The following is a 27,505-nucleotide window of genomic DNA, read 5'->3' as shown; positions in this document are numbered from 1 at the left end:
ATTTCATGGTATCTTTTAACTGTATCTGTAATTCTGGACTTTATTTTTTGTAATCTAGTGAACGCATCAACCCTTTCACTGTGATAAGCAACAGTTCACATGACTAGGAACAATGTATGGGGTCTTTATAAGCATCTACGAGGGAAAGATAAAAGAAAGGTAGGTTACGCAATTTCCAGCCAGCATAATAGTTGAAGATGGCAACAGAACGAGAAAAAAAATGTCTCGGAGTAGTTAATAGGCCAATTCCAAAATCTCTCCGTAAGCTACCCAAACAAAACGCTCCTCTTCTTTGTTAGGGAGATTACCAACATGGGGAACGTTTTGGTTGAATAGCTTACGAAAAGACTGGAACTTGACCTACTGCCTTACCAGTTACAATTTGTGGTACGTTTCCAAACGAAAAGCAGCGGCTAAAGTTGACTGTGCAATGCGATTGGAGCTGAAGTGGCTTGGTTAGTTAGCTAGCGAACGAAAAAGGGTGATTGTGGAACATTATTATTGAGTGAGAAAGGATGGACCGAATAGCAGTGAAAGGGTTAAGTAGTTTTTGTTTCGACTGGAAAGTAATCCGTCAGTCAAGCAGTTAATCTGTGGAACGTGAATAAATTAGTTGATCCTAATGCCATAATTACTTGTTTTATCATCTGATCTGTAATTCTTTTAAGCAGTCATCCCTACCATGCCAATCCTAATGGAGGATTACGTCCCTCCCCAATCAGTGCTACCATGTCCACCAATCCTTCGCTCCAGGCTCCTTGTAATCTCTCTTTTTTCTCAATCACTTTCAAGGCTCACTAAATTTCCAGCCTTCCTTCAGTAGTTCCAGTCTGTCTTTCCAGCACTTCCACTTCCTCCTTCATTAGTTCCAGTATTTCTTTCCAGCACTTCCAGGTTCTTCTTCAGTAGTTCCAGTCCTTTCCAGCATTTCTAGTTCTTCCATTCACAGCTTCTCTCTTATTACTAGTTCCTCTTTCTGCATCCTCATTTCTTCAATTTCCAGTTCTTCCATTCTTACTCCTTCCTTCATTCTTAGCTATTCCTTCATTTCCAACCTCCCTTCCATTCCTAGTCCTTCCCCATTCCCAATCTCTCCTTTTTTCTCCTTCATTCCTAATCCTCCGCATTCTCAGTTGCCACTTTATTCCTTATATCCTGTTCTTATCTTCTTTTTTATTCCCAGCTCCTACTTCATTCTCAGTCCCTCCTTCATTCTCACTCTGTCTTCCATTCCCTATCCCTACTTTATTCCCAACCTCTCCTCCATTCCCAATCTCTCTATTTCCAGCCCTCTTTCATTCCCAGCATCATTCCGAATCCTTTCTTGGGCATTTCTTTCCTTTATCAGCATTCCTTTACGGTCCTTCAGGATTTCCAGACACTATATTCTTCACCATTCCTCCATCATTCTTAGGCCCTGCATCCCCATTCTTCATTTTTTTTTTCAGCTCTTTTTTTTCATAGTTTCTCCCTCCTTTGAGATCCCCAGACACTTAATTTTTAGTGCATTTGATGTTCCTAGTCACTCAATTCTTAGCCCTTCACTTTCACTCACTTCATTTCCAGCTACTCCATCAGTTCTCCCAAACAAGCCTCTTTCATCCAAATCCCTTCATTTTTAGCCCCTCTGACGTCTTTAGTCCCTCAATTTTTAGCCTTTCCTTTACTCGCCGTCCCTTCATTTCCGGCTTTAATTTTCTCTAGCCATTCCGTCATGATTTCTTTCTCCTTTGACATACCCAGTCCCTTCATTTATTAACCCTTTTGACGTTCCTGATCCCTCTATTCTCAGCCTTTCCTTCCCTCGCAATCCTTTCATGCCCAGTTCTTCAATTTTTTTCCAGTCCTTCCTTTATGATTTCTCCCTCCCTTGACATCCCAATACCTTCATTTTTAGCCCCTCTGACGTTCTTAGTCCCTCAGTTCTCCGCCTTTCCTTCACTCTCACCCCTTTCGTTCCCAGCCACTCCATCAGCCCTCCCAAACAAGCCTCCATGGGACCTCAGCGCCTAATGACCTCGAGGACCATTGCTCATACTCACAGTGAACGTCCAGGAGCCAGTCGTCAACAAGGGGGTGCGTGGTGACAGACGGGGACACGGCCTCGCAACTCAACATCCTCCCTGCGTCGCCAACTTGAGGCGTGAACTGCAACTCGCTGGTGGTCACGTTTCCCTCATGACTAACCTGCGGGGGGAGAGCTAGGGCGTCACTCATGCTCAGTTCAGTGTTAGGAGTCAGTCATGTTCAGTTCCGTCAGTGTTTGTGTGTTTGGGTGTTTGGGTCAGAATCGATACTAGCAGCTGGTGTGGGTGTGTTCTTGGTGCTTCTGTGCTTCTGTGTTTCTGTGATGTGCCTCTCTTTACCTGTCCAGTTCTTTTGTCTTTATTTTTGTGTCCTTTTCACTTTTTTTTCTCTCTGGCGGATTGATTTAGGATTTGTTGATTAATTATTGGTTAGTTTACGTACAAATGCTCGTCTGTTTTGTTACTCTTTCTTGGAGGAAACGGTCCAAGGGCATACAGAGGAAGAGAAACAGCTAATTTGCCGCTCCCCTTTCCTCCTCTCCTCCATTACCCTCCCCTCTAAGAAAAATAAATAAATAAATAAATAAACATAACAGAATCTTGAATGATCAGATGTAAAAGTGATGGGTTTTTTGTTTGGGTTATTTATTGTTTGTGCGTCTTGCTTAGTGTGTGTTTAGATGCTGGTGTGGTCTGTGGTGGAGGTATGACTGATGGTGTTGCTGGTTCAGTGGTGCACGTGCTTGTTAGAATGTGACGTGAAGTGAGACGTGGTAATGGGCAGTGTGGAGATTGATATGGCGGTTTAGTGTGTGGTTAGGTTAGGTAAGGTTGATATGGTGAGGGTCCTGTAGTATGGTAATTTAGTGGTATTAGGTTAGGTTAGGGTTTGTTGTAAAATGGTGAGGGTATGGCTGTGTGGTGTGTGCTGGCGTGCTGCATTGGGGCATGGTGTAGTGTGGTGTGTGTTGGAATGGTGTGATGTTAGGGGTTGGTGGTGTGTGTGTCTGTTGTGGTGGTGGTGGTGGTGGTAGCGGTGTGTGGTATGAGGAATCACTGGTATTATGGTGTCATGTGGTGTAAGGCTCAGTATAGTGACGTGGTCTGTAGTGGTGTGTTGGCGTGTAGTGGTGTGTTGGCCTGGTGTGCATAGTGTATAGTGGCGTGGTATGGTGTGTGTTGGCATGGTGTGGCCTGTGTTTGCGTGTAGTAGTATGTGTTGGTGAGTGGTGTGTGTTGTGGTGGTGTGGTGTGGCGTGGCATGGTTGTAGTGTGGTGTGGCGTGGTGTGGTGTGTGTTGGCGTGCTGTGTGGCCTTGGTATGCGTCAGGCAGCGCAATAATCAGACAAAGCCGCAATTCCCTTAGCTGACCAGCCTGTTTACCTGAGCCGTGGCGTAACAACAGGTGCGCCGGGAGGAGGAGAAGGAGGAGGAAGAAAGAGGGGAGAAGGAGGAGGAGGAGGAGGAGGAGGAAGAAAGAGGGGAGGAGAAGGAGGAGAAAGAAAAATACGAGAGGACCAGAAGGTAATATCGGGCTAAACACAGATATTAATATGAGTCGAACAATTCCTATCGCTTTTTCTCACATATCTTAATTGAGAAGCATTCCACGCCCACCCAATAGTCACGCCATTACTGCGCCGCCGCTAAATCCATTGGGCGGATCATTAGGCGCAGCGCAGCATTCACCACCTCACACAGGTGATCAATTATTCAGCTGTGAGGGAAATAAATCTCCGGAGCGTTGCCTTCAGTGAGCCGGTGAAACGAGTCCCGGGGGAGTGGAAGGAAAGCAGTGAGGCAAGCCAGCAAGTGGGAGGGAAGGAAGGAAAGGAAGGAAGAATAGGCAGTGAGAATGTAAGTTGAGGGAGGCAATGAATTCAAGGAAGGAGAGAGAAGAGGAGAAGGAGAGGAATATTGTGAGAATGAATGGTGAAGGGTGGCATAAAGGAAAAGGAAGGAAGAATAGGCAAAGAGAATGTAACTTGAGGGAGGGAATGCATTCAAGGAAGGAGAGAGAATAAGAGAAGTAGAGGAATATTGTGAGAATGAAAGGTGAATGGTGGCATAGAGGAAGGACAAGGGTAGGTTGGCTTGGGAGGGATGGCGGCAGCGAGGCTGGGACGCCTACGAGGTACTTTGGAGGAAGGGAAATACGTGCATGGACGCGAGGAATTCGGCGTGAAAGGGGAGACTCAAAGGACAGACTGGATAGAGGAACGGAAGGGGAGGAGGGTGGAGCGGTGGAAGCTTGGGATAAAACACATAGACAGTAACTAATCCCTTTCTCTTTCCAGTGCAGGCGAGATGAAGAGAACTGCTTAGATATGTGATGTAGCTTGGTATGGTGGCCCGCTGTGTGGGTAGGTTAGGTTAGATACGGTGAGTGTGTGGTGGTATGTTAAGGTGGTGTGTGTTAGGTTAGCTTGGTTAGATATAGTATAATGAGCATTTGTAACACTCAACAAACCACAACATCAGCAAGAGACGTAAGGGTGGGAGAAATATACATATCTTGTCCGTGTGAGTATTAGTTAGCTTTATAAAGTGAGCACAGCAAACTACCACTTCTTCTAGAGACGTAAGAGTGAACAGTTACAGACCTAAGCGAGTGAGACATATACCTACCTTGTCCGTGTGAGTGTTGAGTCTGGTGGGGCCGAGACGCCAGGTGATGGTGGCCGGGGGACGCGCACCTGCAGCCTGACACACCACCTTGTAAGTCCTGCCGGCGCTCAGGGGATCACGGCTGCTTAGAAGGCGAACCCACAGTGGCGCGACTGAAGATGACGCAAGGGTGAGGGAGACAAAGAGACGGGGAAAGGTAGAAAAAGAAAGGAAAAGAAAGGAAGGGAAGGAAAAGACAAGAGAAGTGAAGAAAAAGAAAGGTTAGAAAAAGAAGAATGAAGGATACATGAGAGAAGAGAGAAGAGAAGAGGAGAGGAGAGGAGAGGTAAGAATAGAGGAGAGAGAAGGGCAGAGGAGAGATAAGAATAGAGGAGAGAGAAGGGGAGAGGAGAGGAGAGAAAAGAGAAGAGGAGAGGAAAACAGAGAAAAGAGAAAAGAAAGGAAATATAAATGAAATTGGAGAGGAGAGGAGAGGAGAGGAGAGGAGAGGAGAGGAGAGGAGAGAAGAGAAGAGAAGAGAAGAGAAGAGAAGAGAAGAGAAGAGAAGAGAAGAGAAGAGAAGAGAAGAGAAGAGAAGAGAAGAGAAGAGAAGAGAAGAGAAGAGAAGAGAAGAGAAGAGAAGAGAAGAGAAGAGAAGAGAAGAGAAGAGAAGAGAAGAGAAGAGAAGAGAAGAGAAGAAGAAGAGAAGAGAAGAGAAGAGAAGAGAAGAGAAGAGAAGAAGAAGAGAGAGAGAGAGAGAGAGAGAGAGAGAGAGAGAGAGAGAGAGAGAGAGAGAGAGAAGAGAAGAGAAGAGAAGAGAAGAGAAGAGAAGAGAAGAGAAGAGAAGAGAAGAGAGAGAGAGAGAGAGAGAGAGAGAGAGAGAGAGAGAGAGAGAGAGAGAGAGAGAGAGAGAGAGAGAGAGAGAGAGAGAGTATAACACGCAAATTAGTATTATTATGAGTATTGTTGATTTGATTTTGTAGATTAGTATTTGCAAAATGTAAAAAGAATATATTTGGCTCGCGCACACACATTCCCACCCAAGGCTAGAGGGATACTGCGGGAAATTATAAAATATAAGAGTCAACCTGCGTGATACGGTATACCAACACACACCAACACATACACACTAACATACACTAACCCACACAAGCACCCCACTCCACGTCACTATGAAAGGCTGACCAGCACACAGGGGCTGGGACAAGTAAAGCATTCAGGAGTCGAGTGTCAGGAGAGCTGAAAGCCCCCCACAGGTATATCCACCACTCCAGAGACGCTACCTCAACTTTAAAACACTCGACACTGCCACTACTGCCTCTAGTCTGTCTAACTCCCTCTCAGGCACTTGACTCCTGTACTCCCTCCTTCACGTAACTCTGTCGTACCCAAGTCGTCCCAAGCCCAGTTGTATCCCGGAGGACTCGAAAAACGAAGAGAATCAGTTACATGTTCAGCTTTTCACTGGCTGAGTTGTAATACAAGGACTAGAGTGAAGAAAGTTCCCGTGTCTAGCGCTACTCCAGATAGTTGTCAAGTAGGTTATGTAAGGTGCAAGTACTTTTATCAGGTGAAAGTGGTAATAACTGAAATGATTTCAAAGCTTATAGAGGTGTTGGTATCTGTGTGGTTTTCATCTCTCTGTAGCTTTCTTCCCCCCTCTGTCTCTATCTCCTTTCTCTCCGCTCCATTTTTTCCTTCTTCCTCCTTTCTCCTTCCTCTTTCTTTTTCTCCTCTCCTTTCCTCTCCTCTCTCCTCCACCCTCCCTCCCTCCTTTCTCCTCCCCCTTCTCCTCCTTCCTCCCTGCCTCCCCCAACCCAGCCAACACCGCAGCACTCGCCACACAAACACCCCTATCAGCGTTAAGGCAACAAACCCTCGTTAGCACTCCTGGTTGTGGCAAATGTAACTCCCTTGCACCAATCAGCGGCCTGGCACTTCCCTGGCACTCCCCTGGCATTCCCTCCTAACACTCCTCCCTGCTACTCCCTCCTAGTACTCCTCCTTATGTTCCTGTCCTCCTTCGCCCTGTCCTAGTCCCCCTTTGTGGTCGTACTGGTCCCTTTGTGGGTAGTTGGGTCGTTATAACACACACACACACACACACACACACACACACACACACATTGTTATTCATATACAGTTGTTTTCTTCCTAATCACCTCGCTAATTGAATAGGTGAGGCCAATATACCTGTTGTTATGAGGCAAGGTAATTGCAGATGCTTTGTGGAGATTGTTGAGTGGGTTAAGTTTTGTGCGTTGGAAGGAAGACTCTGGCGCTGCTGCTACTTCCCCTTGTGCTGATACTTTAAAGGATTATTTGTGTTGTTGTCTCTAAGTACACGTATTCTTAGAGCAGTGCAGGATTATCACTGTACTTACTTTTACGTTACTTGTGCTGTTCCTTTTGATAATGCTTGTGCTACTTTATCAATATTAATGTTATTCCTAAGAATAATTGTGTTATATAGGTAAGTGTTAGTGTAAGCGAGTTTGTGCTTTTATAAGAATACTCAGGTTATTGTAAGAATATTTGTGTTTCTTGAAGAATACTTGTTACTCAGAGAATCCATGTGTTACTGTACGGGCAGTGGGTCCCAAACTGGGAAGCGTGCCCTACAGGGGGACTGAAGTCTTATGCGCAAAAATCCACTATTTAAAAAGTATATGGGGAAAGTGCTCCAAGAACAGGCATCTGTCCTTGCAGCAGCGCCAGGCAATGGCGTCTCACTGGAGTAATCTGCTGCAGCCGTATCTTTCATGCAAACAGTTTTTTGGTTTGAGCATTAAGAGAATTCGAAATTTTATGTGCGCGTCACGTCTTCATAATTCAAGTTTAGAGTGCAGAACAGTGCGTATCGTGATTTCAGTTATTTTACTGCAGCAAGTTCCTTCGCATTTCACTGTTATGAGAATCCAAAATTACAATATATGTCATGTCCTCATAATTCATATTTAATTTATAAAACTGTATATCCTCGTTTCAGTCTTTTACTGGTACAAGTGTCTTTGTACACCAGAATTATTGGAACTCGAGATATTATGTGTGTGCCGTGCCGTCATGCTTCATAACGAGGTCATGAAACTGAGGCTGTCTTGGTTTGATTTGTTTACTGGAGGTATGTGTCATTCACATTTCAGTGGTGAGGAGAATTCAAAATACTGTAGTGCGAGCCATGGCGTCATATCTTAATGTTTAGTTTGTGAAACTGCGCGTATCATGGAGTCAAGGGTTTATTATATTTGTTTTGTGTTCATTTCATATATATATATATATATATATATATATATATATATATATTTATATATATATATATATATATATATATATATATATATATAATATATATATAATATATATATATTGTGGTCTAAATGTTGCACTGAATGAAAATAACTGATTTGCTTCGACATGCGAAAATTTGCAAAACATTTGACAGTTCACCGCGGGAAAGAAAATATCTCAGCTGGTGGGATAATTAGCGAGAACTCTCCCAGCAGGTGTCAATGCTAATCTATTCTCGTGCATTGTTGTTGCCGACTAATTATATTGTGATTGAGGAGATGAGCCGTCAGAGGTGTCAGACTTCCTCCTTATTAGAAAATTCCAAGTTGACGGAAAGTTTATCAAGTGACAAAGACGAAGTTTTCATTAATGTGGTTCTTGATGTAAAAGTTTGCACGGAGGACGAAGCAAACATGAAAAATGCAGAAAGAATAAATAAATGAACATATGAATATAAGAAAAGGTTGCAAAAGAGCCGTTTCATCTACACGAGGCGGCTCCTGAATGAGACAGGTGAGCGAGGAAGACGGCAGGGGGAACTCAGGAAACAGGAGTGCTATATATTCTCTTTCTTTTTCAACTACAAATCTTCCCGAGATAATTCACAGGCATTTTTAAAGACATTGAGTTGAAACGCAAGGAAAGTGAAGCATACTCCTGCCTCAGCCTGAGTCTCCTTTCCTCCTCTCCCACTCATTAAAATAAACAAGTGAGCAATCTATAAACAAGGAAATGAGGGAGTGAGCGAGTGAGTAACCCATTGACAAACTATCCACTCACCTAACTACATAACTCACAAACTAACTAAACTTAAATTAGAAGGCAAATTTCAATTTACCGCCTGTTCTCATAACGGAGTAATTGTCACTAAACTTGTCTATAATTCGGACCCCAAAGTACCTCCTTGACACTTAGCAGTAGACTCTCCCCACCATGAATACTATCGACGCCCTCTGCTCACTCGGGAACCCTGGCACGCTGCCTTCCCATGCCCTCACTGGGAGTTTAATGAGGGTCGTACCTGTGGTCATTTCTCGGGTGGCCAGTACAGGTGTGACTCTCAGGTAACCGTGGAGAACAGAATGCTAGAGAAGGATGGAAAGTTAAGATGTTTGAAGTTATCTAATTTCGTGGTAATTGTTGTTTAGGGAGAGGAGGAGAAGGAGGGATGAAGAGGAGGATGTGAAAGATCATATGTCCCCGCATTCCTCTATCATTCCTCTTACCTGCTTTGACCTCTTCCTCAGGCTATCTTATTTCTCATCTTTCCTCTCCCTCCTCCGCCTCCGCCTCCTTGTCCGTCATCTTTCTCACTGTTATCTCCTTTCAATTTCCCAAGGCTCCAGCTTTTGTCCTCATATCTGTCTTCGCCTCCACCTCTCCTCTTCCTCTTCTCCCTCTGCGCCTCCTGTGTTCTCCTCCCCTCCTCTTCTCCCTTGTTCTCTTTATTTTTTACTTTAGCACTGTTTTTGCTTTTCATTTGCCGAGCTCTGTTTCACCTCTCCTCCCTTACCATCTTCCCTCCACCCCTTTCTTTAATTTCTCCATCTCCCCTGTCTGTCCCCCTCGCTTCTTTCCCCCTTTATCTCTCCTTCCGCCTTCTCCCCAACACCTCTGTCTCTCGTTCTCTTGTCCGACACGCTCCCCTTTCCACTCTCACCTCCTCTCCCCCTCGAGCGCCCGCCCCCTCCAATACCTTCATCTCACGTTCCTTCAAGAGTCATTGGAGTTAAAATTCAGAGGTGGGTACCGTCCCTAAGGGGCAGCGGGAAGGGAGTCGAGGAGGATTGAGGAGGTGGTGGAGGCGGTTAAAGGGGGCCTAATGAAATGGTTTCCCACTCGTATAATTTCAATCAATATGACCCCGCCAGCTTAGGTAACATTCAGTTCTCTTGTGGCGTTGTCTCTAGTTGAGTTCTAACTTTGGGGACGAGAGTGAAGGCAAATTGTGGTTGTAACTTTGTGGATGGATGATATGCATTACGTTAATTCCCAGGGCGAAGGTCACGTTTAAAGGTAATTGGAGGGAGCGAGTGAGGGCACGAGAGAGAGAGAGAGAGAGAGAGAGAGAGAGAGAGAGAGAGAGAGAGAGAGAGAGGAAGAGAGAGAGAGAGAGAGAGAGAGAGAGAGCGAGGGCGAGGTTGTCTTAATTAGCAGCAGATACCTCGGGGACTAACATGGGATAGAGATAATAGTTGAGTTACCTCCTTCCTAAGTCCCTTCGTCCTCGCCAGGCAGTTGTTACCGTATCAGGACTGTCAATGGATACCTGCCGCACGCGAGGGGGGCCGCCAGGTGAGACAGGTGAGGCAGGTGTGCGAGGAGCGAAGGTGTAAGGTAGATCACAGGATAGACCGCGATTATTTTTTTTTGTGTTGGAGAGAGAGAGAGAGAGAGGAGAGAGAGAGAGAGAGAGAGAGAGAGAGAGGAGAGAGAGAGAGAGAGAGAGAGAGAGAGAGAGAGGAGAGAGAGAGAGAGAGAGAGAGAGAGAGAGACGTATGAGGAATGAAATGTAAGTTATATCACGCATTTGTTCTCTTTCTTTAAAATGTTATCAGAATGGGAGGTCAAGAGAGAGAGAGAGAGAGAGAGAGAGAGAGAGAGAGAGAGAGGAGAGAGAGAGAGAGAGAGAGAGAGAGAGAGAGAGAGAGAGAGAGAGAGAGAGAGAGAGAGAGAGAGAGAGAGACAGACAGACATATAAACAAACAAAGTCAAAGAGAATCATAAAGAAAGGAAGCAAATAGATTCTCTTTCTCTTTTCTCTAATCTGAGCTGAATTTTCGAAGGTAGAAATATAACGAAACAGAAAACGATGAAAAAATAAAAGCAATGGTGACGTAAAGTAAAGAAAAGGGGCAATTCCGGCCTTTCAGTTAAACAGCCAAAAGCTCCAAATATATAGACATGGGCTATGGATAACGATGAGGGAAATTATGCATGATTAGCGGAGGGTTACGCTGACAGGTAGAAATGATGTCCAGGTGAAACGTGAGCGGCCGTCAGGAAAGGTGAGGGAAAGGTGAAGAGTGAGGGGGAAGAGCAGGAGAGGTCAAGGACGCCCACTGAGTCTTGTGTGTGTATTCCTTTGTACTCTTTTGTATTCCTGTGATAAGATGGTATTCTTAATTTCTTTTATTTATTTATGTATTCTTATTCTTTATTTATTTATACATATATTTTATTTATTTTTTGTTCCTTTGTATTTCTTTGTACTGTTTTGTATTCCTGTGATAGAATGGTTGGCGTTTCCTCATTCTCTTATTTGTTTATGTGTTGTTTTTACTTTATTTTATTTGGCAGTCATTGTATAAAGCATGCCCACCCATGTCCACCTATCATTCCCATCCATAGATCTGTCCTGGTCACCTTTTCATTGTGAATAATATGGCGTAAAGAATTCTACGTGCTGAAAATACGCGTTTGTGTTCTTGTGTATTCTTTTGTATTCCTTTTGACTTTTACTTTGAAATGACGGAATGAATGATGTTTTCGGTCTTTAGCTGAAAAAAAGAAAATAGGGTGAACAAATATGGTATAGCGAAAAGGATTTGTAGAGTTTGAATAAATGTATTTATTTCTCTTTATTCTTTTGTATTCTAAAAAAAATAACGTGAATAATTGTATTCTATTCGGTTTGTGGAAAGTTAAAAATCACCAAAGTTAACAAATGTTGTAAAGGAAAGAATTGGTGATGATGAAATATAGTGTTGCTGGTTGTGTGTGTGTGTGTGTGTGTGTGTGTGTGTGTGTGTGTGTGTGTGTGTGTCGGTAATATTTCGTCATTTCAAAGTAAAAATTCACAGTTACGCGAGGCTTGGGAAATTCTAGAACATTTATCGCACGACCTCCAACTTTTTTTTTTAATATATAACTTTTTATATTTGTGACGAGGAAATTAAGTTGGCAAAAAAAAAAAAAAAAAAGTGTACACGAGAAACGTGGCGCGGCATCACACCTGGGGGAGGAACTAAAAAATAAAAGGATCACCTGACCTAATCTGTCCTTATTACACTTCTTGTCCTTGTAGCTCATGTACAAACACACACACACGCACGCACGCACGCACGCACGCACGCACGCACGCACGCACGCACGCACGCACACACACACACACACACACACACGCACGCACGCACGCACGCACGCACGCACGCACGCACGCACGCACGCACGCACGCACGCACGCACGCACGCACGCACGCACGCACGCACGCACGCACGCACGCACGCACGCACACACACACACACACACACACACACCACACACACACACACCACACACACACACACACACACACACACACACACACACACACACACACCACACACACACACACACACACACACACACACACACACACACACACACACACGGATCTCTGCTATCCTGATATTACTAATCTTACCACAGGCATAAAAAAATCATCTAACCTTCAATGACCTAAGTTCTTTTGATGCCCGCTTGTCTGTCGCCTTGTCAAGCAACCTCCGTGACCTCCTGTAACCTTTCTCCCCGTCCCCTCATGGCTGCACGACCTACACAAGAAAAAAAAAAAAAGGTAATTCCCTCAGCATTCCGAGTGTGTTGAACTTTCTAGACACGCGCCGTGAAAATCACCACTTCTTACCCCGCCTTAACTCTCGGGATTCCACGACCCACGCCTCGGAGCTCCTGAATTACTTTACTGTATCTTATCTCCCTTTGGTTCTTCACGACTAGCCGGCACACCGCCTTCCCTCGGCGTAGGTAAGACTTAGGAAACAAAATGTATAATGCGCTTAATACTTTGTCTTATCTAGGGTATCAGAACACCCAGCGTTACTTCTCCTTTTGTTCCTTCACGAAACGCTGTTCTCTTGCTTAAATAAACGTCTGGAAATAAAATAATCATCGTAATTTTCACAGTTCATATCCAAGGCAATTCTCATCCGAACGTGTCAAAGCAACCTCGGTCCTTGCCTTTTCTTCTCATTTTGACTTTTGAAGCGGTATAATATCCCAGTATACTATATAGAGATAGAATAAAGTGAAAATCAAAATATCCTTCGTACTCACAGTTCACATCTAAGGTATTTCACGCATTATGGTTCCCCACCGCCTCTTTCCTCACCTTCCCTCCTCCGTGTGACTCTTGACACATTGCACCGTCCCTCACAAGGATAAACCTTAAGAAAAGTGTAGCAAGCATAATTTTCACTGTCACATTCAAGAAATTTTACACCTCCACTGTTTTGAACACAAGAATTTTTACATTTTCTTCTCCTTTTGACCCTTGACGATTCAACATCTTTCTACCTAGAAATAAGCCCATTTGCTCCTGCTTTTTCTAAGTCTATTCAGTCACTAAACTGAGATATAACGAAGTTTATACGAAATTAGAGATAATTTTTAACTTAAGAAGAAAAACATATTATAAAACTTATTAACGCTTTTAGTACCCATGGCCGTCTTTCGTATCCTCCAGAGCCGAGTAAAAAATGTAGCTTGCATGGACATATAGAGAAAAAAGAGAGAGTAGAAGGTTAAGTTTATATTTTCTCGGTTACAAAAAAAAAACTAACAATATACTTTAGTGCAAAAAAAAATGTGGTCTGAAAAATCATAAGGAATTATAAGGAGAAAATGTGAAAGAACCGAAAGGGTTAAAGTAAGTTGATGTCCAGAATAATATTAGAGTGATTCTGTGGTACTGAGAGGGTTAAGAAAAGTAAGTAATACTCACATAATCACAGCTCACCTCCATAATCAAAATAAAACTAACCCCGTGGTACTAAAAGAGCCAAGGAAAGACGTAACAGTAAACACGCAGCACACCTCCGGGATCAAATTAAACTCAGTGGTGCTAAAAAGGCTAAGAAAAGACGTAATAATTTCCACACGTATAGTTCATTCCCTGAGTAAGCTAAAACTGAATCCGCGATACTAAGGAGGATAAAAACTACCTAACAATCTTCATACTTGGAATTCATCTCCAGAATAAAAATAAACTAATACCGTGAAAGAGCTAAGAAAATACCTGACAGTGTCCGCGCTAACAGTTCACTTCCCGAATAAGATTAACCTGATTCCGCGATCCTAAAAAGGGCAAGAAAAAGCCTTAAACAATATCCACACTCAGTCCATCTGCAGAATAAGGTGAAGCCAGTGCCGCGGTACAGATGTGGAAAGAAATCCCCAAGCTGCTACGTTCATTTCAATTGTTTTTACGTTCCTCCCTTTCTCCCTCAATTCCTTTCTCCCCTTTCACTGTTTTGGTTTCTTTCCCTTATTTTTTTCTCCCTTTCAGAGTTTTGTTTTCTCTCTTTCAATTCCCTTTCTCCCTTTCAGTGTTTTTGTTTCTCCCTCAGTTCTTTTCTCCCTTTAACTTAATTTCTCCCTTTCACTGTTTTTTCTTTCTCCTTCTTCGCCTTCACTGTTTTGTTTTCTTTTTCCCTTAATTCCTTTCTTCGTTTCATTGTTTTGCTTTCTTCTTTAATTCCTTTCTCTCTCATTGTTTTTGTCATCTCCCTTTCTCCCTCTATTCCCTCCTTCACTATTTTACCATTTCCCCTTTCTCCCCCTTCATTATTTTGCTTTCTCCCCCCAATGACTTTCTGTCCTTCACTGTTTGGTTTCTTCCTCTTCACCCTCAGTTCATCAGATCTGTTGAGCGTCTCCTTACTAAACCTGACAGCTGATAGATCTTTAGCGGATCCGAGGATTTGAGGTAGAAATCTAAACACAGCGGAAGGGAGTGCGGTTTATTTCAAGGTTCTTTCTCAAATTCTGGATGATCCTGTTTTGGTTTTTATAGGAACTTGACATTTTCATTGGGCGTTTTTCTTTTTAATGTTTGTTGCTCAAGGCCAGTGTCCTTCTCAGAAAAAAGTTATATGTCGTGTTTTTTTTTCCATGCGTGTACTAAGATGCAAGAAAGAGACGTGATATGTATACTGCACTTCATAGGGGGCTGGCATATTCAGTAGCCATCTTTTTTTTGTAATTGTTGCTCTAGACCAGTGCCTCTTACGAAAAAAAGAAAAGATAATACAATACTTCTGGTCATCAGTTGTACCAAGAGGCAAGAAAGAACGTGATCTCCATACTCAAAATTCAAATAGGAACACAAGGAAAAAGAAATTAAGGGAAGCTGCAAGTAGCCATCAGGCCTACACGAGCCAGTATCACTCCATATCCAAGGTGATGGTCGTGACAAGCGGCGCAACTTTCTTATAAAAGATATATATTACACGCCTTCTGACCATGAATATTTTATGGGGAAAGAAAAAAACCTGGATCCATATTTTGAAACGCTTTCCCCTCTCACCACGACCATTTCCAAGGCCTCAGGGATGATTAACAAAGATCTCAAGACTACATCTCCAGTTCATAATGTAGAAATCTTGTTAATCTTGTTAGAGCCGAAAAAAAAAAAAAACACCCTTAAAGACAAGTGTTACTTCATCTAGACTCTAGAGCCTTTTGAAAATTGAAAGTAGTGGAGGTGCGTGCAGAAGCGTTTCAGAACAAGATGCTTGGCTGCTCTCCATACTCACAGTTCATGTCCAAGGTGACGGTGGTGACGAGCGGCGCCGTCAGGTTAGAGTTCGTGGCGTGGCAGGTGAGAGTACGGTGAAGGTCCCTGCGCGTTAAAGATGACACCAACCAGTCTATTCGTGACCAGGTCGAACGTCTCCACCTCCGAGGTCATATCCAGGAGCCGCTGATCCCTCCCACCAGGTGACCGTGGGGGGCGGGGAGCCTCCTGTGGCCCTACATGCTAAGCGTAGTGTTTCGCCCTCAGTAAAGGGACCCACAATGCTCCGCGCCTCCACCCCCAACTCTGTGTACACCGCCAGGCGACGCGGGGGTACTGTAGAGAGAGAGAGAGAGAGAGAGAGAGAGAGAGAGAGAGAGAGAGAGAGAGAGAGAGAGAGAGAGAGAGAGAGGGAAATTATTACACAGAATTACATGCGTTGAAATAAAATGATAATTCCGTGTAGAGGAAATTACATTCCAATTGGGAGGTTAAAAATGTTACACACACACACACACACACACACACACACACACACACACACACACACACACCACAACACACACAGACACACACACACACACACACACACACACAGAGAGAGAGAGAGAGAGAGGAGAGAGGAGAGAGAGAGAGAGGAGAGAGAGAGAGAGGAGAGAGAGAGAGAGAGAGAGAGAGAGAGAGAGGAGAGAGAGAGAGAGAGAGAGAGAGGAGAGGAGGAGAGAGAGAGAGAGAGAGAGAGAGAGAGAGAGAGAGAGAGAGCGAGCATTATTATTCGCAATCACACATATAGGAATAAAATTATAATTCCATGTAGATAAACGACATTGGAATTGGAGGTTTAAAAATAATTACCTAGAAAATTTTGCGTGGATTACACTAATTAGAGTCACACTAGGCCTTGGATTATACTAATTACCTGGAAACTGGCTAGGTTACTTTGATGAATAAACCTCTTGGTGTCCAGGCATGACCAACTAAATGTATTCTTAGAGAGAGAGAGAGAGAGAGAGAGAGAGAGAGAGAGAGAGAGAGAGAGAGAGAGAGAGAGAGAGAGAGAGAGAGAGAGAGAGAGAGAGAGAGAGAGAGGAGAGAGAGAGGAGAGAGAGAGAGAGAGAGAGAGAGAGAGAGAGAGACGTAAATAAGAAAAGGAAACATTAATTGATTGATTCTCTGCTTTGTTGATTGATTGAGAGAGAGAGAGAGAGAGAGAGAGAGAGAGAGAGAGAGAGAGAGAGAGAGAGAGAGAGGAGAGAGAGGAGAGAGAGAGAGAGGAGGAGAGAGAGAGAGAGAGAGAATATCTGCCGCTAAAGCCAACTTTTAAACACTTAATCTGGGGGGAAAAATTTAATTAGGTGCTACACTTGAAATACTTTAGAACACACACACACACACACACACACACACACACACACACACACACACACACACACACACACACACACACACACACACACACACACGTACCAGAAAGTTTGTAGCGCCATTTCGATACAACCTTTAACGTGATTGGCGTCATGAATTTCACAAAGGTGTCGAGGAGCGGGGCACAAACACAGGTGAACCCAATAGGACAGGTGCACGACAGGTGTGTGACGGGCAAATATTCCTACCCCGTTTGGTCTACCTGATGGCCAAGTATTTCATCCTTAATGGGGCGTCACTTCGGCCTGTCAGCGTACTCCTGTGCATAATGTAACACTTCTTTTTGGTCTAATTCACCTCCAACATTGATATAACGAAGGGAAAACAAAGGGAAGTTGTAATGGTGGTCTTTGTCCTGGTTTCCGCTGATGATAGTGGTGGTGGTTGTGGTGGGAGCCCTGGTGGTGTTACTGGTGTTAGTTGTGTTAGTAGTGGTGGTACTGGTGTTAGTGGTGGTGGTGATTGTGGTGGTGTGAGGTCGTCTTGAGGCTTAAAGGTAAAAATATTGGTTCATTGGCTTGGTTTCCTCCACCGTTTTTTTTTTTTTTTCAGGCCTTGGTTCCCTCCCATCTTCCTTTTTCTTTTCTTCTTTTTTTTTCACTTTCGTATTTTTTTTTTTTGTGGGTGGTTTCTTAATTTCTTCACCTTCACCTTCACTTTCTTCTTCTTCGTCTTCGTCTTCATTTTCGTCTTCTTCTTCTTTGCCCTCCTCCTCCTCCTCCTCCTCCTCCTCCTCCTCCTCCTCCTCCTCCTGTACCACTTTTTCCCCAGCACCTCACGACCTTTCTGTGTTTCTCGTCACGGATCATGAATACTGAGAAGAGAACCAGACGAGGCAGGGGAAACATTTATATAACTTTGCATAACTATTTCCTTTCACGTCGAGCCTTTTTATGGAGTATTTCCTCTTAAATCCTCGGAGGGTGAACTAGTGTGGAAAAACAGAGGTAATACGGGTACTGGAAATGTATTTATATGGAGGTGAAAAGGGAAGTGTAGCTGGTGAATGCATGATGGTAAATTGGTATAAGCTGTGTTCATGAGTCCCCTACAAGTGAAAGGTGTAAGGTGTACTGAGTAGGAAAGGAAGGTGGTACAAATGTATTGGTGAGGTGAAACAGGTATGAAAAGTGTATTTAAGCGGAGAAATGGATGTTATAAGTGTATTTAAGACGAAAAGTACGTATTAGCTTTATTTAAGAGGAAAAGTGACGGTTACAGATGTATTTAAGATGAAAAATAGGTGTAAGGTGTGTTGATTTGGAAAAAGTAGGTGTTGCAGGTGTGTTGATCATTCGAAACGGGTAAGAAAGGTGTATTTAATAGGAAATATGATGTTGTAAGTGTATTTAAGATGAAAATAGGTGTTATAAGTGTATTGATTATGAAAAATAGGTGTTATAGGTGTTATGATTGGAAGAAATAAGTGTGGCATAGGTATTCAAGTGGAAAAATAGTGTTGCATGGTTGTTAATGTGAAAAAGGTGCCAGCAGCATTTTTACGAGGGATAGCAGGCCTTAAAGAGATTAACTGATGAGAAAAATCAGATCTTTATGAGAAAAAAAATGTTAAAAATCTTAGTAAATGAATAAGGAGAGGAAAGGTGAATTGAAAAAAAAAAGAAGTTAATATGGATAAGAAAATCAGCAGACATTACAAGTGAATGAGAGTAAAATTTGAGTGTCACGCAGGTAAGCAAGAGGAGAAAGATGGAAGGCGATCAAGGAACGTGGCTGGAATCGAACTGGGATTGAAGCGTCTGACTGAAGTGTGTCGCGAGAACAAGGTCACATCACTGGCCGGGGCGAGATGGTACTTGGCTAGAAGGAACTCGTGTGTGTGTGTGTGTGTGTGTGTGTGTGTGTGTGTGTTGTGTTTCTTTTCTTTTTTCTTCTTTTTACTATTCTTGTTGTTCCTTGTTCTTGTTTTTGTTGTTCTTGTTCTTGTTCTTGCTCTTCTAGTTCTTCTTGTTCTTGTTCTTCTTCATGTCTTTAATATCTGTAGATCTGAAGATTCAACAAAAAAACTTCCACTTTGCAACACTTCTTTAGTGTGTGTGTGTGTGTGTGTGTGTGTGTGTGTGTGTGTGTGTGTGTGGATGAGTATGTCTGAAGGAGTTAATTAGACCTTACCTATAACAGTGAGGTTGGTCGTGTAGGTGAGGGGTCGGACTTTTCTTGAACATTACCCTGCAGCGATAGGTCCCCCTCGTCCTCAGCCTGGATGTTCTGAATAGTGAGCGTGGCGGTGGAGGGGTGGAAGGAGGCGCGGGACTCCAGGACACTCGGGTTGACCCAGTGCGACGGTCTGGCTCCCCCTCGCGTCGTAGCTGTGAAAGGTAGGAGAGGAGGTGAGAGGTGAGTGAGGAAAGGATATGAGGAGGTGAAGGGAGGCTCAAGTATGGGCGGTGAGAGGGCTGGGCTTGAAGGCGAGGGGATAAGTAAGAGAAAAGATGGGGAAGCTGGGAAGGTTGTATCAGGAAGGCATAGGAGGTGAGTAGGGAAAATAACTGATATAAGAGTGTGTGAGGGGCAGATGGCGAGCCGTGAGTGGAGGCGAGAGGCTAAAGATGATGGCGAAGGGAAAAGGAGGAAGATGTAAAGGGAGGATAAGGGTGCAAGAGGGGACGTGAAGGCGGTAAGAGGCGTGAGTGGAGGGGCGTGAGAGGTCAGATGATGGTTAGGGAATAAAGGGAGAGATCAGAAGGGGAGGAAAGGATGGAATACATATAAGATAGATACAAGTCGCACCTGCCCTTCTCCATCAAGTTCTTTTTCATTACCTGTATTTTTACCAACCCCATCTGTATGCATAGCCTTTACTTTCTCCTCATACCTTACACTCTTACATTTCCTCTCACGAACCGCGTAGACACTCCACACGCTTTTCCTCTTCATAACGTGTAATTTTAGCAACCCACTTGTATACTTCACCTTTATCCTTCCCTCATACCTCACCCACTCGTACTTCAACTCCATAACTCTTAGACACTCCACATACTACTTGCCCTCTTCATTACCTGTAATTTAGCAACCCACTTGTATATTTCACCTTTATTTTCACCTTTATTTTTACCTTTTATTTTTGCCTCATACGTTAGACACTCATTTCCACTCCATAACTCTAGACACTCCACACACTTGCACTCCACACTCTCCTTAGCACCTCACACACTTTCACTCCATAGATTCAGGCACTTCATATTGTTTCACTCCATATACTCCTGAGTTACGACGCCTGACAGTGACGGAGTAGCGAGCACTAAAGGTGAAAAGTTAGGGGGAATGGGGACTGGCAGCACATTTACCGGCGTTATAAATGTGAGGGGACTTGAGGAAGAAGTGCAGGAGGGGACTAGGTGGAAGAGGGGAGGGGCGGTTGTATAGTAGCATAAAGACAAGGGTACTTAGGGGATGATGAGGGGACATGGGTACTAACACACACACACACACACACACACACACACACACACACACACACACACACACACACACACACACACACACACACACACACACCAGTACGTCTCAGGTGTAGATATGAATAAGGTACCGGCGAGTGAGCGACACAGGAAAAATTTGCATACGTACTTTGAAACTACAGTCCTTCGTCTCACTTTTATCTTCCCTCTCACTGTATTTTTTAAAACCTCAGAGTCCAGGCTGGATCTTGAAATGAGCTGAAGCATTTCTCTCTCTCTCTCTCTCCTCTCTCTCTCGTCTCTCTCTCTCTCTCTCTCTCTCTCTCTCTCTCTCTCTCTCTCTCTCTCTCTCTCTCTCTCTCTCTCTCCTCTCTCCTCTCTCTCTCTTTTACAGAAGTAAAGATTTTAAAGTACAGTTACATCAATTTATGAGATGGTGGGTGAGTTGGGTTAAGCCATACACCTCACCACGCTGGCTTGGGACCTCCTGTGGAATCCTCGGCGCATTAACAAGTCACAACTCTTCGGGTTACGTCCATTACCTAGACTTTTTTGAGGTCAATAGGCGTTTAACAAGGTTACGACTTTTAACAAGGTCACACCTTAAGAAGGTCACACCTTTTAAGGTCACAACTTCTCGGGTTACGTCCCTTTACCTAACTCTTCAGGGAAAATAAAAAAGAAATAGATAAATATAAAAGTAAAGTAGAATAGTAATAAGATGAATGGATAATTAGGTAAGATAAAAATATATATGAAAAAAAAATAAATAAAAAAAAAAGAATAAAAAGATCAGGTAAAATCAGACTGATCCACATGATTTCCACCGTGTCTTGAACAGAACCTTTTCAAATCTTGTCCTCATTCACACTGCGTCCTCTGCTCATGTTCTGTCAGTGCTGAGTACTTTTCATCCTCCGTTTAGAAATATGTGCTTGTTTAGTATGTATAATTTGTGTCTCGAGCCTGTGTGTGTGTGTGTGTGTGTGTGTGTGTGTGTGTGTGTGTGTGTGTGTGTGTGTGTGTTTATGGATATATGGTTCAAGTGGCAAATTTTTTATTTTATTTATTTTTTTTTTTTTTAGAGGTTCACAATTAAGGCAAATTTGATTAAGGTGTTTTGTGTTTTATTACCTATTTGGTTTTACTGTTGGACTGGGGGCTCTGTTTCTATAAGTATTTTTCAAAGTCGTGTTTCTATGATATTGTATTAAGAGATTTAAATCAACTCTAATTCCAAAAGCTGTGGTCAATAAACATCTATCTATCTATCTATCTATCTATCTATCTATGTGTCCCCTTGAGTGATATATACGGTGTCAGGCACGTACATACTTTCCCTACCCTCGACAGCCACTCCGCCCGCCAGTGTCCTAGGGGGGTGTGTGGTTGGGGGTGGGTGAGGAAGGGGCGGGGCCTGAGCAATATTGGGGCGCGGCGGGGCGGGAGGGCATCGGTCCAGAGGCAATTGTCCGGTAAACACGGCCGACAAAGAAGAGAAGGAGGAGAAGAATGACAAGAGGATGGAGGAAGAGGATGAGGGGGAGGAGGAAGTGAAGGAGAAGAATAAGTGAAAACAAAGGTACTTGAAATGAAAGAAGTACTTAATGCTACTACTACTACTACTACTACTACTACTACTACTACTACTACTACTACTACTACTACTACTACTACTACTACTACTACTACTGCCGCTAGATAATAATAGTTATATGCAGAGTAATACAGGTTGAGATGTGTTCCTTTGTTTAATTAATGGCCGCTACATCAGGAGGTGGGAGAGAGAGAGAGAGAGAGAGAGAGAGAGAGAGAGAGAGAGAGAGAGGAGAGAGAGAGAGGAGAGAGAGAGAGAGAGAGAGAGAGAGAGAGAAGGGCCAAGCAGATACTGGGTTATTAATGGGTATCAACACGCTGTTCCTAATATGAAGTTGTGTGTGTGTGTGTGTGTGTGTGTGTGTGTGTGTGTGTGTGTGTGTGTGTGTGTGTGTGTGTGTGTGTGTGTGTGTGTGTGTGTGTGTGTGTAGAGCGCCGGCACCACTCAGTAGGGATCTGGTCTCGCTTCTCCTTATATTTCCATGTTTCCATCCATCATTTGCATCTTTAATCTCTTTCTTTTCTGTTCCTTTCGTCCATTAATTGTGTGTGACTCGCTATCCGTTCCCCCTTATCTGCTGCTGTCCGTGTGTGTGTGTGTGTGTGTGTGTGTGTGTGTGTGTGTGTGTGTGTGTGTGTGTGTGTGTATACGAACAATCAGAGCTGTAGGTGGATAGATAATACAACTAATGGGGTGTTTTAGTGTAGCAGTGTAGTGTATAGTCTATTGTATTATGGGCAACAGTAAAGTGGTATGTCATTGTGTAGTGTTACTGTAGTGTCGCGTTGATATTTGCGGGTATAGATGTGCATATGTGTGTATATTTAAGCATACATGTATTAATAAGAGCGTTATTGTTATTATGAAACGTAGGAGAGTGTTCTGCTATAAAATAAAGATATACTGGCACGGTAAAGTAAGACTCGTTATGGAGAAGCAGGGGAGGGAAGGTAAGGATTAAAAAAGCATCGAAATAAAAGCACGGGAGACTTAAGATTAGCATGGGAGCTTAGATTGACTGCACCGGGAAGTGTAGCACAGGGAGGCAATCGCGGGGAAACGAGACAAGACAAGTGAAGTTCGTTCGTAAAGAGGAAGGAAAGTTACTGAAAGGAAGGAATGTTTTTAAAATGAGAAAGGAAGAATAAGATGTGGAGAGAGAGAGAGAGAGAGAGAGAGAGAGAGAGAGAGAGAGAGAGAGAGAGAGAGAGAGAGAGAGAGAGAGAGAGAGAAAAGCAAAGAAATTTATTACCATCGAAGGGAATTTAGATTTTACTCAGGATAAGAAAATGCAACGTAGACAAATAAAGAAAACGGAGCATGGAGAATTTTACAGCCAGACGAGAGAGAGAGAGAGAGAGAGAGAGAGAGAGAGAGAGAGAGAGAGAGAGAGAGAGAGAGAGAGAGAGAGAGAGAGATTACAACGCAGTAGAGAGATTGCGAGTTAAATTGGTCTTATGTAAAATTTTAACAGGTGAAATATTAAACACAGATTTGTAGCAAGGGAAACGTCAGTGAAACAGATGATTTAACTACGAAGTGGAAACAAAAAAAAAAATGAGGAATGAAAGCGCTAATTTAGGAAAGAAGGAGGGGAGTGAGAGCGACAAAGGAAAGTTTTAACCGACGGAGGAATGTGAAGGACGTGAGTGATAAGGAAAGAAAAGAGGGAGAGGAAGGAGAGAAGAGTGCAGTCAGGTATGGTATGAATTTTTTAGGAGAGAAAGGGACAAGAACGAAGCTAAAAGGAAAATGCGGAAGATAAAGAGGGAAAGACTGTATTGTGAGTTTTTGCTTTGGGTAACTCAGCGAGACGTTTTGAATATGAATGTTGGTGAATTAAAAAAGGGTTTACGAAAATGAAGTGTAAAAGAATAGCACGAATGATAAAGGAAAAATAACTAATGTATAAAACAAATCGGTGATGTATGTTTGCATGTATGTTCGTTTGCATCTATGTACAGATTTCAAAAGTATGTCAGAAATGCGTCTGTTGAGTCCTCCTGCCTCTCGCCACCACCATGTATGTATGTATGTATGTATTTATGTATGTATGTATGTATGTATGTATGTATGTATGTATATATTTATGTATGCATGCTTTTATGGACAGCTAGTGAAAAGTGTATGTATTCTTGACAATTAACACACACACACACACACACACACACACACACACACACACACACACACACACACACACACACACACACACACACACACACACACACACACAGAGATAGATAGATAGATCATTTATTGACCACAGTGTTCAGAATTGATATAAAATTACAAAACAAACATGACGTATAAAACAGAAAATACTAAAAGTGCAAACTAAAATACAACACAAAACAAACCTCAGTCCATCATAAAATTCAGCTTTAGAAAAACATACACACAAACAAACACACACACACACACACACACACACACACACACACACACACACACACACACACACACACACACACACACACACACACACACACACACACACACACACACACACACACACACACACACAAGGGCAGCCAAGCACGTGTATGTCTCTTCTGGCACACATCTATAAGTCTCTCACGACGCGACACAAGTGGACAGTCACGGTGGATCAGAGTTGTCACGATACACGAAGGGCATTATCCCTGTAAAAATTGTGTGGCGGGGGATCAAAGTGGTGGTGTCAGGAGGATTATTTGTGTGTGTGTGTGTGTGTGTGTGTGTGTGTGTGTGTGTGTGTGTGTGTGTGTGTGTGTGTGTGTGTGTGTGTGTGTGTGTGTTTATGTTTGTTTAATGTAAAAAAAATGCTTACACTTTAAACGTAAGTGTTAATAAAAGCATGCATACATACATACATACATACATGCATACATAAATACATATATACAAACATATAAACAGCATGAAAAAATAATAAGCAATATGTGAAGATAATGCACATGTATACGTATATATATGTACGAGTACGTATGCATCATGTATACACAGACATTTAAGTAAAGTGCGTATGAATCTCAACAGTATTTCATGATCATACTGAATCACACCAATTATTCCTCCACTATCAAGCATACGTGGATTAAGGGGCCTGTTATTGTGTATTCCATTTGTGTATATCCCATAACCTTAAGTATTTTCAGAATTAAACGTTACAGGTTAATTTTTCGGTCACTACACCGGTAAAATAAGTAATTCATGTTTCCAGTACAGTCATTTGCTGCATTTAATTACTCGGGAATTGCCTGAAAAAAAAAATATATATATATGTTTATATGAACGCATGCAATTTGTTCCGCGGCGTGGACAGGTGTTAGTGTTACCTGTGCCAGTGTTACCTGTGTTATTACCTGGTGTTGGGATTAGCTGTGTTACTACCTGATTGTGTTACCTGGCCTTTGTGTTACCTATGTTATTACTTGGTGTTAGTGTTACCTGGTGTCAGTGTTACCTGTGCTATTAATTGGTGTTAGTATTACCTGTCTTATCATCTGCTGTTGGCGTTAGGCAGTGTTGATTTTATCTGGTATTAGTGTTACATAGCATTTGGTGATTGTTATACCTGGTTGTGGTGTTCACTGGTGTTATTGTTACGTGTCATGCTTACCTGAATCTTTCTCACTTGGACTAATATACAAAAAAAGCAATACAAGGATAATTTGAAACCTTAAACCGGGAAGTGAAGACAAAAGGAAATTGAGGAAAGAGATATGTGATGTGAAAGTTTGAAGTGTGAGTTTATTTTTCACTTATATCCGGATCTTTAGAAACACATCGACACATGAGAGAGAGAGAGAGAGAGAGAGAGAGAGAGAGAGAGAGAGAGAGAGAGAGAGAGAGAGAGAGAGAGAGAGAGAGAGAGAGAGAGAGAGAGAGAGAGAGAGAGAGCAGACGAAACCAGACCAAACCAGACGGGAGAGAAGGACAAGACTAGACAAAAAGAGACAAGAAAAATGTAAGATGATAAATGAAGAGACCCAAAAAATCGGCGGAGCTGCTTCTGTACTCCACGTCTTCCTTGATGGAGAGACAAGGCAGGTCAGACAGAAGCCGCGGGGAGGTCAAGAAGAGAAGAGGGAAGAGGAGGAGGTGGAGGAGAAGGATGAGGATGAGGATGAGGAGGAGGAGGAGGATGAGGAGGACCCGCGGTGTGTGGCTAAAACAAAGACACAAAGACAGATTGACCTCACAGCAAAAAAGTTTTAATGGTGATGACGAGGCAGAGAAGCGTAAATTAATAAACAATGGATGAGAGGTCTTGTAGGCGTCAAGAGAGAGAGAGAGAGAGAGAGAGAGAGAGAGAGAGAGAGAGAGAGAGAGAGAGAGAGAGAGAGAGAGAGAGAGAGAGAGAGATAAATCGGTTCTAGTCATTTTAAGAAGCCAGGTAAAAGAGATTGACTGTTTATATATTCAGTTCTGGGATACTTGCCTCCTCCCTGACACCTTTGTTTATCGCTCCCGTGTCCTTAATTAATAGGCTAATGGCTGGTGCGCAGGTGTGAAAAATACGTATATTGGTGTTTGTTGATCTCGCCAGGTAGGGGAAGGTAGGTCGTGAAGTGTTAATGTTAGTTGTTGTTGATGTTGATGTTGATGTTGGAGTTGTTGTTACGTAAGAAAAAAAGATACCTCGAGATTTCTTCTATAATTTTAGTATTTGCTAAACAACATCAATAGCAACTGCAACTACTACTACTACTACTACTACTACTACTACTACTACTACTACTACTACTACTACTACTACTACTACTACTACTACTACTACTACTACTACTACTATTACTACTACTACTACTACTACCACCAACCCATTTATTGTTGTTGGTGTCACTAAACTTTCTCTGCAACAACAACAGCAGCAGCAGCAGCAGCAGCAGCAGCAGCAGTAGCAGTAGCAACAGCAACAACAACAACAACATCAACAACAACGACAACGACAACAACTACTCCTCCTCCTCCTCCTCCTCCTCCTCCTCCTCCTCCTCCTCCTCCTCCTCCTCCTCCTCCTCCTCCTCCTCCTCCTCCTACTACTACTACTACTACTACTATTACTACATTTTTTTTGGTGCTCTGAACTTGCTCACTCACTTACCCACCTACCCGCGTATCTGCCTCACCATCGCACCCTCATCAGCTCACTCCCACCTCACCCACCTGCCAAGGAATCTGACAGTCCACCTCACCCTCTTTACTCACCTTCCTAATTTACCTTACCTGCTTATTTACTTTGCCTCACCAGCGCACCTAACCGGCACCCACCAATCCACCTGGCCTCCTGCTCTCCTCTCGGCTACTCATTCCCACGCAGTATAAGGTATAAGGAACCCGAGGGGACGTGGAAAAAAAAACTAGTAGAAGTCTCCGCATTCCCAAGCACACACGCACGCACACACACGGGCGCTCACACCTACATATACACACACACACACACACACACACACACACACACACACACACGGGTACGTAGTTAAATCAATAGATAAGTAGATAGAAACCAAGGAATAGATTATATAGGATAAGTAAACGGAGAAATTAAGTAAATGAACAAATAAATATGGAATTCAAAAAGCAAATAGGAGAGAGACAAAGAAAAAAACATGGTTGCTTACGATAATTTTATAA

General features: G+C 43.0%; 1 protein-coding gene across 1 annotated transcript in view; it reads right to left on the bottom strand.

The window, feature by feature from the left end:
- LOC135116077 (uncharacterized) overlaps positions 1–27,505 on the bottom strand; it is a 124,994-nt gene that overhangs the window by 20,494 nt on the left and 76,995 nt on the right. Inside the window, 7 exon segments of the mRNA XM_064033287.1 lie at positions 2,043–2,187; positions 4,656–4,807; positions 15,459–15,605; positions 18,998–19,028; positions 19,030–19,071; positions 19,073–19,168; positions 19,170–19,194. Of these exon segments, the coding sequence (XP_063889357.1) occupies positions 2,043–2,187; positions 4,656–4,807; positions 15,459–15,605; positions 18,998–19,028; positions 19,030–19,071; positions 19,073–19,168; positions 19,170–19,194 (638 nt within the window).

The sequence above is a fragment of the Scylla paramamosain genome, chromosome 30 (genome assembly GCF_035594125.1).
Source record: "Scylla paramamosain isolate STU-SP2022 chromosome 30, ASM3559412v1, whole genome shotgun sequence".
Classification (NCBI taxonomy): Eukaryota; Metazoa; Arthropoda; class Malacostraca; order Decapoda; family Portunidae; genus Scylla; species Scylla paramamosain.
The sequence above is the reverse complement of the archived record's forward strand: the minus strand, read 5'-3'. Positions and strand labels throughout refer to the sequence as shown.